The sequence below is a fragment of the Sturnus vulgaris genome, chromosome 2 (assembly GCF_052056855.1).
Source record: "Sturnus vulgaris isolate bStuVul1 chromosome 2, bStuVul1.hap1, whole genome shotgun sequence".
NCBI lineage: Eukaryota > Metazoa > Chordata > Aves > Passeriformes > Sturnidae > Sturnus > Sturnus vulgaris.
Window position 1 is genome coordinate 63,703,373 of NC_142244.1, and position 12,837 is coordinate 63,716,209.

The window sequence follows — 12,837 nt, forward strand, 5'->3', positions numbered from 1 at the left end:
ACATAAAATCAGATCCAGGATAGGCCCTTGACAGAATGTGCTAAGTGAATGGCTGTAAGCAAAAGATGGGGACCCTTCAGAGAAATAACATTCCTGCTCTTAAGCTGCAGTGATATCTGCCAAGAAGAAAACTGAGATAGCCTATGTGTGTGCCAGAACAAACAACAAGCACCCACTTAGCCATTTGAATTAATATCAGACAACAGTAAGACAATTTTTTTTTTTAATTCTTTAGATTAACTGCCCAAAATGGTTTTATTGGAACCAAACAGAGATAAGAATAAGACCTGCTGGTACTGAAGCATTTACAGGAGCACTCATCTATAATATGGCATCACAATCTTTCACTGATGCAAAGGAAGTAATATAAGCCAATCCAATGGCAATTGCAAATAGTCAGATCAGTGCAGATCATTCATGATGGCCAGTTTCAGAAGGTGTTTCTCGAGCTATGCTCTCCAACCTTACCTAGGTTCAAGGTTTGAAATACGTCAACATTACAGGAGTTAAGGATTTTCTCCTTCTCAACAACATAGGTAATTTGACTGCAATTTGTCATAAAGATTTTTTTTAACTCTCACAGATGGCATATAATAGAAAGCTAATTTTTGGCAACATTCCTGGAAAGGCTGGAAATACTGATAGAGAACACTGACAAGGCAGAGCAGCAGATACATATGACATCTAGAAGACACAGAAGATAAGGTTTGCAGACAGAAATTAACACAATCAAAATATCTCACAGCCCAGGTGCACTTCAGCACTTCAGAATTTTAAACAGACTGAAATGTCAGTAGGAATGGCTGTGTCCAAGCATCAAGTATTATGAAAGGCAGAGTACACTTCTGCAGAAACAGTGATAGTATGATATTTTCCAGACAACAGTGAAAAAACATTAATATATTTTGAGTTATCCTCAATGAGAACATACAGGTGAAGCTATCAGCTGAATATGGAATTGATCAATTTAAGTGTCTGCTGAATTATTTAAGACAAACTAGCCTTCATCAGGCCTCACTCTAATCTTCAATTTACTCTAGTGAAATCTTTTCCTTTGGTACGAACTCATTAAAAACACATCCATCAGTGAACAAGCTGTGAAGCCACATGAGGACTGCTTGCCAAATTCTATTTAGGTTAGCTGTCAGTGAATTTCACAAGGTCTGAATATTAATTATTTCTGAAACAATATTTTGTAATTCCCTCAATTTTATCTTTGAGCAAATATAAGTGATCAAGGAAAAATCTGTTTCTTTTTTTTTTACTACCAGCCAATATGGGAACATCTTTCTGAATGTCTCAGATTATCAGAAAAGAAAGACAGCAGGAGCTATCACATGTGGATCTTGAGACAGTATTTTCATATGTAAGAATGCTAGTACACATGAAGTAGAATGTCTACTAATAGCATTCTGTCAAGCATTAGAAACTTTTTACATTAGAAGTGTTTATTAAAAACATTGAAACTTTGATTTATTAAATAGAAGTGTATTTATGGATTTCAAACCATATAATAAATTTAACATAGACCAGGACCATTTTATACCACTAAGGATTATAGGCACTGATGAGGTTACATAAAATCATAGAATATTTTGTGTTGGAAGGCATCTTGTAGATCATCTAGCTCCAAATCCCCTGCCATGGGTAGGGACACCTTCCACTAGACCAGGCTGCTCTGAGCCTTGTTCAAGCTGGTTTTGAAAATATCCACATTCTCTGGGCAACCTGTTCCAGTTGTCTCATGCTGGAATTCACTACTGGAGTCAGCTCTATGCACGCAGCATTATCAATTCAGAATTACTTTTGTAATGGTTCCTAGTGCAAAAACAGTTAAAATATATTAGCATGAATAGGCCTTGAAGCCTTAGCATTGCTGTGTGTGCAAGAGAGGGAGGAGAGGCAGATGTGTGGTGCTGCAAAGATCTGGAACCATCTGATATGGGACCAAACATTGCCATATTGCCATGCACCTCTGTGCCTTCTGAAAAACGCGCTGAAATGTCAGACCTAGAGGTACATGGATGTCTGATAAAGAGAATCAAAACTTTTATTTCTTAAATTGTATTACATTTATGGATATCAAACCATATAATAAATTTAATATGGTCTAGGACTATTTTACACCACAGGGAATTACAGGCGTTGTAAATAAACAAGTGTACATCAAATCATAGAATGGAATTCTATGAGAATTCAGAACATTCAGGTTCTGAAGAGCTGGAAGATGCTTGTATCCAACTTCCTTATGAATAATGTATTGACCAATGGTATGGTAACAGTTCAGTAAAGAAACACTTAACAGATTACTGCACTCAAAGTATCAGTGATGATCAATAAATCCAACTAGTAGTTGTTACATTAACTCTACTGAAAACAACTGAGATTAAAATTACTAAATTATCTACTCCTTAAACATTTCTTTGATATGATGACCAAAAATTAGGAAAAAATATTCTCTAAAATGATACATTTTTCTTAGTAGGAAAGAACTACCTACAAAACAAATCAACATTGCTAAAGTCCTAAAGCAACATAATATTTATACTGTCCATTGAAGAAAGAAGCACGTAAAAAATGTAAAAACCACCAAAACACAACCTTCTCTCTACAGTTACCAAGATGAACATCTAGATGAAACTCCATTCATCTCCAGTGGGTTTCATATTGCACAATGATAATCTCCTTCATTATCAAATTTTATAGAAGATTAAGCATGGTGCTAGTAAAGACAAGGGTTTGAGTTCGATCCCTATGTGGGCTATTCCCTTAAGAGTTGGACTTGATGATCCTTGTGGATTCCTTCCAGCTGAGAATATTCTGTGATTCTGCAGTAATCAATGAAACCACTAAGAAAAAAATATGAAGGTTAAGGAAGTTCTAAAGAAGTTTTGGAGGAAGTTTACTGCTGTAATCAAAACCAAGTACAAAACAAATACTATGGTAAAAAAATACACAATTGAGTATTTATTTTTTGTCAAGCACAAGCATACTTCATGAATTTGAGCAAGGGAATACAGCAATCAGTATAACATCAAGTAATGGTAACAATACTAAACTAAATTTTTAGTAAGATTAACAGAATTAATGTAATTTTCATGAAATAGTTAAATGAATCTGTGCAAGTCCCTCCCTCTCCCCCTCTCAAAAAACAAAACCCCACAACCCTAAAACAAAAACAAAGCCCCACAGTAATAGGTGATAATATCTGTGCTCTGAGACATCAGCCTGCAGTAAGTGAAAGAAAGAACCTAGAGGAAAATAAAGTAGTTTATCTAAAGAAAACCCAGAGTCTGGAAGAGAAGATAAGGGCCATAAAGGATTTATTTTATACTTACTGCTGAATGAACAGAAAATATAAAAATGATAAATAACTTTAAAAAGAGAAGGCAGAAACCACAAAACTAACTCATAGGGTGAATACAAAGAAAAATTTTCACAACCATAAGACAAAAACCCAAACAAAACCCCAAAACCACAAGCCACACTCATGAAGGGAACCTGAACTGTTTAGTCATGCCCTCAATGTCTTTAAGCCAACAACAAGTTAATCAACTTTGCTTGAAACATACAATACTGTAACAGTCACAGCAAGCCAATATTTTGCCAAGTGTCTTGCTGTTTCTTTCAGAGTATCAAATCTTGACTTTCAATTCAAAGCCTGAAAGATAATGGGTTTCCATGATAAAAAAAAAAATCACACAAGTAGTAATTACCCATTAATTCACTATTTAGCTTCTTCCTTAGGAGTCAAATAGTTTAATTGTTCCTTTAATCACAACTTCAGAGCAAATTAACATGGAATCTCCTAATTCTCTGAAAAAGCATAACTATAAAACACTACTCATCTAAAAGACTTCAAGTCTTGCATTTTGTATTCAAGTTTGATTCTCCTCATTTAAAACAGACAGAAAAAAAATGAGGGATACAACAACATTTTTAAGGAAAAATAAACAAAACCAATAAAACCAGCAATAATGTGAAGATTCACATTAGCATGAACAGTAGGTTCCTAAGAAATGAGTGGAATTTCTCAGTCTGCTCTCTGACCAATAATAAAAGAGAAGATACAAGAGAGCCAGATGGAGCTTGAAGAATTTTGATGAAAAATAAATGGATATGATTCCATATTCATAAAAGTTTAAAAAGTGACTTATTCAAATTTTCCCTCATTGGAACAGGAATGAGAAAGGTTTCATGTAATAAACATTGTAGCTTGTTCTCTGAAATCCCCTCTATTACCTGCACAAAAGCTGTGACACCACAGAAACTTAAAGATGGGGTTTAGTCTTGTTTGTGGACTTTGTTTTTTAATGTTTTGCATGGAAAAGCAGGAAAAGCATGGAGTTGCACTTTTCAGTGGGAAACTGGTTGTCTCTTCAGAAAAGAAGCTCCACAAATTTTTTATATATAAGAACTCTTATCATATTGTCAATTTATTTTATTTTTTTTAATTTATCAGAAAAGTTGGGCCAGACACAGCAAAACTCTACCTACACTGTTAATCAACTGATAATTCCATCTAACTGAATAAGTATTATTTATTCCCTCAAAGGAAATTCCCTCAGAGAAGATAATCTTAGCAATAACCGCCTTAGGTTGAAACTCCAGAAATGGACAAGAAAAATCAAAGACTTGTATAGATATATGTACCAGGAATCTGCATAGCATTACTTTGAGTTTGTCTGGATGAAGTAATTACCAATTATGAATTATGAGCTATTAGGAGCAAGCTGTATTTCCACAAAAAAGAATCAAATGCCAGTACTGAACTAGCATTTTCTTTTTTTCACTTCCAGTCTTCCTTTGGTGAATTCAGCCTGGAAGATATTACAAACATATCTTTCCAGGGGGAAGGGAAAAAATGAATAGGTGTACTCTTGACAGAACATGGTATAAAATCCAGGTGGCAGGAGGCAGAATAGGTTAACATGATTGCTATGACATTATTTTCTTCTCATTTATGTGGAGAATAGAAAGAAAAACATAAGTGTAGAAAACTTCCGTGAAAATGTTAAGATTAATGCAAACAAAAGTAAGGCCCAACTATTTTAGATACAGAAATTCAAAAATAGCTCTATATCTCCCAGTGAAACTTTGCCACAGAAAATACCAAAGTTTTTGCAGTTTTGGATGGGTTTCTTTTGCAAAAGTAAATTACTTTATAAAACTAAAATAATCCAAAATCATTCCTGCACCAATATTTCAATAATCATGCCTTCCACATCCATGGATACATCCAACAAAAGTCCAATTGAAAGGCAGCACTTGTATTCTTCTCCCAGTCGGGAATCCCTTCACTTTTAGGAAGAAGTAACTGCCATTTTTTTCTATAATATTATATTAAAGCTGTATTTCAAGAAAAGACAAAAAAAAACCAAAAAAACCCCACAACAACAACAAAAAACCAGCAATAATAAAACAGAACTCACCACAACTCCAAATTGCTCTGGCTCAGACAAATTGTTATACTCATTCTTGAACTTAGACAATGCATTCAATTGTTCTTGTTCAGGGAGGTGTTTTATTAAATTCTATAAAGAAAAATAAAATAGGCTTAAAAATCTCAGATTCAATGTTGCTTCTCTTATTGTAAACAAACAGGTTTACATATGCATTATTACCATACACTCCAAAGACAACAGTCTTCCCTGAAGACAGCAGAATCTACATAGCAACACGCAAATTGAGTTAATTCTGAGTGTAAAAGATAAGTAATGCAATACTGCCAGCACCTGACACTGATTCTACACAATTCCATAGTATTTTTTTAAACTGTTTCTAAAGAAAGAATATGCTTGATAGGCACTATGTAAACAGAACACTTCGAAGCAAACAGAACAAGAACTTCAAGTATAACATAACCATCCAAAGAATTACAAGAATTACTAACACTAGATGAAAAGTATTATGAAAAAGAATAATTAATTTTCTAGCATTTCAAAACAAAAGTTTAAACCCATTACACTTACTTACTTACACTACTACCTAGCTTGAAAACTTGCCAGAAGTAGTAAATCAGAGGTGAAATTCAGCTTCAGCTGAATTCAGAAGTCCATATGGGGAGCCTGGACACATATAAGTGAATGTTTTGTGAACACAGGTAAGGGAATCAAACATTTCACCTTCATCTGTTCATCTGAAAACTCCTCTGACTCCCTGGAGTTTCCTGAACACTTAAGACACATTATCTACATAAAGACACACACATTTAGGTATCTGAACCCCACTCTAATTAGGTTCTGCTAGGCTAGCTAAAAATGGCTTTTCTGCTGTTCTGGAAATAGAAAGCTTCTCAAACAATTATGGTATATAATTTGAGTCAGTAGCCCAGTTCTGTCCCTTCCCAAGAAGACTGTTGCAACTACCAGACAATAGTCAGAGTCCCTACAGCCTGCTGTCTTTCTCAGACTATGACTCTTGTGTTTCTGGTTACACATTGGTTAAGCTTCTGTCACAGTGAGAAAAACATGAGAGAGATTTTCCTTTCTTAAAACACTCCCTGGTCCACTGGCTAGATCACTCTCCTGCACTGAACTGAAGATTGAATCCTTTTAACACTGAAGCCAGTCTAGGAAATGCAGCCACCTCACTACCTATTATCATATTTCAAGGAAGAAACAAGAAGACCAACTCTAGAACTTCCCCATTACTTGGTGGAAAAGACAGACATTCTGGTTGCCAACATTTGTTTTATATACCTTTCAAGTAAATAGCTTTAGTGATATACAAGGAGCAAAAAAGAATTTGTTTCAGTTAGTGAACAGAATCGCCACCAGAAAGTCTTTAAAAAACCCCTAATTTTACCCACTAAAGATCCTAATTCCTTCTTTTACAGGACATTCAGCCAGTTAAGATATAAAAATTACCTCTGTGGGGCCAGACAGTTAAAAAGTCATACCTATGCTTTACTTAACTTACTTCTTTAGTTTAAGAAGAATGAATTTTACTCTTTTAAGTAGTAGCTGTAAAATATCCCTAAATCAGTAGACTGATACAACAGAATGTCCATGCTCAAATAAGGATTTTGGTAAGAAAAGACAGAACTATTAAAAATGCATGAACAATGATGCTTAAAACAATAATGTAAAGTTTAAATTTTAGGAGCTTGATTTGGAGATGGTCAAACTGATTTTTAGTGGAACAGCAATCATATATATCCTTACCACTATTCCATTTGGAAAACATTTTTATAAAAAAGACTACATTTATTAATTATGGATGAAGATATCCGGCACTAAATCAGTAACACTGAGCAGAAATGAAAGGGTACAAAGTGTAAAAAGTTATTTTAAATTAGAAATTCATAACACACCTATTTCTTTTTTTGACATCCAACATTCCCACAAACAGCTCTAAATATAATACAATTCCTTAATCTTTACTGAAATTAAAATGTTATTGTTTGATGCAGAAAGAGTTTTCGTATGAAGAAAACTGCCCACAAAACTTTCAAAAAACAAAAGCAGTCAAGTATTAGATGAATATTTTCAATATTGAGTGTCAGAATATTTTTTAAAAAAGCAACCAGAACTGAAGGAGCAGCTGATATCAAAGTGGCTTTTATGGTGTTCAGATAAAGCTTTTGAACAGCTACAGATGAAACACATTTTGAATATCAAACAAGGAATAAGCAGGAGAAAGAATTTTGACTCAGTCACAGGAAACACTTCAATAATTAGTCAATGACTTTTTGGATTATAACATGACTTTTGGAGTTTTTACATTTTTAAGCACTAGATTTAATTTCTAACTGAAGCAAGGTAGAGGGAAAGGGATGGAGACAGATGGAGAGAAAATACATTTTATTTCTTAAGCATAACAGAAGTTGGATTAAGAACAAATTTCCAACTTCAGAAACAGTGATATTAGAATCCACTGAACACAACAGCCACAGCTAAACAAAAAAACTTCCTTAAAGTAAGAAATTTCTCAAAAGGAGAAATACTATACTGTCTAAGGTAACTTATAAGAATGAAGAAAATTAGCAATAAGGTTGCAAACCCGTGTACACTTTCTCTTGTCTCAAAATGATGAAATACACAGAACACCTTTTCATAGTATGGTCATAATGCATACTTGAATATCAGTGGCTAATCTTTTTTCCTCTGCCTTCAGTCAGAGTCAGGACTGACACATGAGAGACAGGACTTTCTGCTTCAGACTCAGTTGTTTATTAATTCTTATCTATAGTACAGAGAGTTCTACAGCACTTCTAGCTAACAAGCTAAAAATGACAAAATGGAGTTCTATCTCACTTGTTACAAGGTCTTTTAAGGCCTAACTGTCCAATTAAAAACTAACATCTCTATTATTTATACTTTTGACCCAATGACAAAATAACTGCGACCTGCAGTGTGGTACCTTCTACCCAATTAAAAACTACTACCTAAAACTAAGAAGAAGAAGTAACAAGAAGGAAGAGAAAGACCATGCCCCAGAACATCCATCTTGTCCCACGTCTATTATTATATTCTAAAACTCTAACTTCTGAACGCTTCACCATGTGATGTTACACCCTTCTACCCAAACTACACACAGGTGATTCTAACTCTATCACCTAAATTTGCAAGCATTCTTCAAGGTCTAAGGTCGAAAGCAGTGCTCATTTGAGGGTCAGTGCCAGAAAGCACAGAAAGTTCAAAACTTCCAGGCTTCAGGGTTCCAACATTTGAAAATTATTTTGAAGGCAGAAATAGAGATATACAGCTGGATACTTAAAGTCATTTAGTAACCTTAGTACATATGAAGGTGGATATCAACTTTTTGAAGCAATGGGGCACATTGTTCTACCATTTTCAAAGAAAGATGGGTGTCTTAGGCCCTTCTTCATGTTTAAACTCAGTCTCTTTTTCAAGGTTATTACAGGGTTGTTTTACCCAGAAACAAGCAACTTGGATGAAACCATTTGATAAATATTATTACACCCAAACTTGCAAGCTTAATTTGAAGCCTAAATTCCACTGATTTTTCCACCAGATTTAGGTCTTCAAGTGATTATTCACTTGGCAAAAAAATACAGTCTATATTCTTGAGTGATTTATATTACTGTGTTTATATAGGATATCGTGCACATGATCACTTGTATTCCATTCCACTGACTTTTACACAATCACAGCAGCTGCTAATATCACTGTACTCTTGTAGGTTATAATTTCTCACTTCTGGCTCTTCATATTCTCCACCCCTTTTCTTAAATAAAATTGTTCACTCCCCTCCAAAAGCAAATACAAAAGAGCTCAACCACTGTCAAAACTACTTTGGATTCAATTTTGATGCCAACTATGTAGAGAGGTTACTGGATATACTGACTTTCAACATATTTTACTCTTAATACCAGTTAATAGAGCCACAAGATCATCAGCAATGTGTCAAAAAGTTATATCCAATTACATTGTTAGCCATGCCTACTGCAAAGCTCCAGTGGGGTTAGGGTGTGTTAGATGCTCTAAATACACTGAAAATTAGACATTCTTTATCCTAAGGCATATACAATTATAATGAAAATAATAGTCCACAGAAGAAATTAAAAATTATGATACAAAACAAAAAAAACTATCTGTGAAATAAATTTTTTCTTCTTAGATTGCTGTATTTTCACATAGAAGTATGCTATGAATTAACTACCCATTAATGGTTTAATGATCTTTTTCCCCAGAGTCTAAACGCAAAAATAAGTTTTGGCTTCTTTAAATAACACACACAGAAATTGTCAAAATAAGAGTTTTTCATATTTTTTATATAGAGTATTTATTTTTACAGGTTGCTTCATTTTATTGTTGAAGACCTAATTTTTCTAACAAGCTAAATGCTAACAGTGCTAAGATCAAATAGCTTGAGAGAATTTCAGAGCAAGCACAGACTATCTGAGACAGAGTTTAAGCCTAACAAAACAGCAGAGAATATTCCAGCTCTCAGTTTTTCATGCTACCATATGGAATTTCTACCACTACACCAAATAAAATAAAGATACATATCACACTGCTCTTGAGCATGAAAAAAACCTTGGAAAAGTTATCTAAGTTCAAATTAGACTAAAAAAATTTAGAAGTGTAAACTGTGTTCATCCTAATAACCTTAGAGTAATAGTTTCATTGGCAATATTAACTTCATCATTGAACAAAAGAATGAGAATTATACAATGATTATATATATGCTGTCACTGGAGATGATGGTTCATGCTTGCTCCTTCAAATATTTAAGAGAAACATCTCATCAATGAATTAGGGAAAGTGAAGTCCAAATTATTGAAGAGAGATTAAATATCTTTGAAATCCAAGTCACAAGAAGGGCAAAACTGCATGCAGGAAGAAAAAGGGCATGCTGAGCATTGCACAGCCTCCTCAGTAAGATGTTGATATGTTGGAAATTTATTTTGCAGGAAAACCACACAAATACAGATTTGTCTTGTTTTGACATCTGAATACGAGCTCCTATGTGTTGCAGTACAAGCCAGACCTGAATTTCAGTGAGTCTTAATGTAACAACTGATTTTATGAACCTGATACCTGTATTAGTTTTAACCAATAACATTCCTGCAAAAATGGTGTTTCTAAAAAACCAATCTTCCTTTCCTTCGTGTTTCAGTAGGGACTAGTACCCATGTCTTTAGCACACTTTTAAGTATGCTGAAGAGATTAGCTATTTAAAACCTATACTACATTACTAGTAGATAGACAATAACTATCAATTATTGATATATTATGTTTTGACATTTATAAGCCATAATAGAAAATTTTGAAGTTCATCAGTGCATGCCAGAGTCCTATCCAAAATACAGCTAATTTTTCTAAAGACAGATCTTTTCAAATTTACTGATACCCATCAAGATGACTCAAGAATACGGCACATGACAGGCAAGGACAGACTGAGAGAAGTCACTTTGTTGAAGTCTAGGAAAGCAAGCCTCATGGGCTCCTTAATGTGTGCAGATATCCAACTAGATGGTACAAAGAAGGTGCAATTAAGCTCTTCTTGGAGTTGTACACTAGAAGACCAAGGTCACAAGGTATCACAATAAAGATTCCAGTTAGATAAACAAAGAAACATTCTCTACTACAAGCATTCAACACTGGAAAAGGTATCCAGAAAACCTATGGGGTCTCCAGTCTTGGAGATAGTAAAAATTTCATGGAAAAGGCCCTGATCAAACTGTTCCAGTTGACCTGGCTTTGAGCAGAGCTTTGGCTCAAATGACTTCAAGACAATCCTTCCAAATTTTTTTTTCCCATGGTTCTAAAATGATTCTTTTGTGTTTATTTCATTAAATTCTTCAGCTTTTCAACCCTTAAATATCACTGTATATAGAAGAACTTACAGTTTCTTTTGACTTTGTGCTTTAAAAAAATAATATTGAAAGGGAAGACACTACCTAAATGAGCTCCATGGAAGAGAAGTGGTGAATGCTGTAAATGCCCTAGGGTATTTACATTTACAGTTGTAACAAACAAAGAATTAAAAAACAAACCAAACAAATAAAACAGAGATTTGAGCAGATACCAAAAAACTAAAAACAAAGCAAAGAAAAAATTGGTAAGTAGGGAAGAAACAAAACTTCATATGTACCCAAGAAAAAGTCTCTATTTTGGTGTGGACATTATGGAAAACTGAGAATACAAATTCAGCTGTGTCATAGTTTAATCCCATCCAGCAACCAAGTCCCAAGAAGACACTAGCTCATTCTCTCTGCAGTGGGATCAGGAAGAAATTGGAAGGGTAAAAGCCAGAATACTCATAGGATGAGATAAAACCATGCACACAAGCAAAGCAAAGCAAGGAATTCATTCAGTGGTTCCCATGGCTGGAAGGTGGTTTTCCCTCTTCAGGAGAGCAGGGCCCCATCACATGTAATGGTGACTTGAAAAGATAAAAAACAACACTCCATCTCCTTTCCAGCTTCTTATCCCCACTTTACATACTGAGCATGATGCCATACGGTCTGGAATGTCCCCTTGGTCATTTGGGGTCACCTGTCCTGGCTGTGTCCCCTCCCAACCTCCCATACACACCCGGCCTCCTTGCCAGTGTGGCAGTATGAACAGCAGAAAAGGCCTTGGCTCTGTGCAAGCCCTGCTCAGCAATATCAAAACCATCTCTGCATTATAAACCCCATGTTCAGCACAAATGCAAACATAACTCCATACCAGCCACTGTGAAGTTAACTCAGTCACAGCCAAAAACAACACAAGCTGCTTTCATAAAAATATTAGCATTACAAATTTAAAAAAAACCAAAAACTACTGTTCAGAGGAAAAGAACGTTCTTGCAGTTAATTACTAGCCAAGTTTACATTAAGAATTTTTTTAGGTATGAGTTTGTTTTTACTGAGATGCTTCTCTTGAAGTACTGGGATTTAAAGTGCCACTTTTGTTACCTGAATCATGGACTCTGAGAGCTGTGTTTCATCTACTTCCAGTATCATCATTTTGATCTCTTCATAAGGCACTCGGAAAGATCCAAGGAAAATTGCTAAAACAAAAATTCCACAAATAATGAAGAAAGCAAGACAACAACTACCTTGCTTCTACTCAAAAAACATCAACAAAACATAGCAAGGTCATAGCATCTCCAGATTAACAAACACTATGCCAAGTAATATAGGTAAGAGACAACAATTTTTAATGTATTTTTAATTACTGTTCTCTTTCAATTCCAGCCTCCATAAGCAGTCATAGTTCCATAGTTCAGACTTCCATAAGCAGTCAGAGACAAGTGTACTTTGCAGAAGAATCACTGCTATTACAGTATTTTGTGCTGAGGTGACAATTATAATATTTTCAATTATCTTCTCAGAGCCTTCTCTTAAAGAAGGACCATGACAAACCAAAACCATAGAAA

The 12,837-nt window shown here is 34.7% G+C and overlaps 1 protein-coding gene across 2 annotated transcripts in view; it reads right to left on the reverse strand.

Annotated features, from left to right (window-relative positions):
- The window catches only part of DIAPH3 (diaphanous related formin 3), a 202,819-nt gene that overhangs the window by 105,209 nt on the left and 84,773 nt on the right, over nt 1-12,837 (reverse strand). For both annotated transcript variants that reach the window (XM_088159730.1, XM_088159729.1), the window contains 2 exons: nt 12,374-12,468; nt 5,433-5,534 (listed from right to left, as the gene is read on the reverse strand). In XM_088159730.1, coding sequence (XP_088015856.1) covers nt 5,433-5,534; nt 12,374-12,468 — 197 coding nt within the window. The remainder of the gene's footprint in view (nt 1-5,432; nt 5,535-12,373; nt 12,469-12,837) is intronic.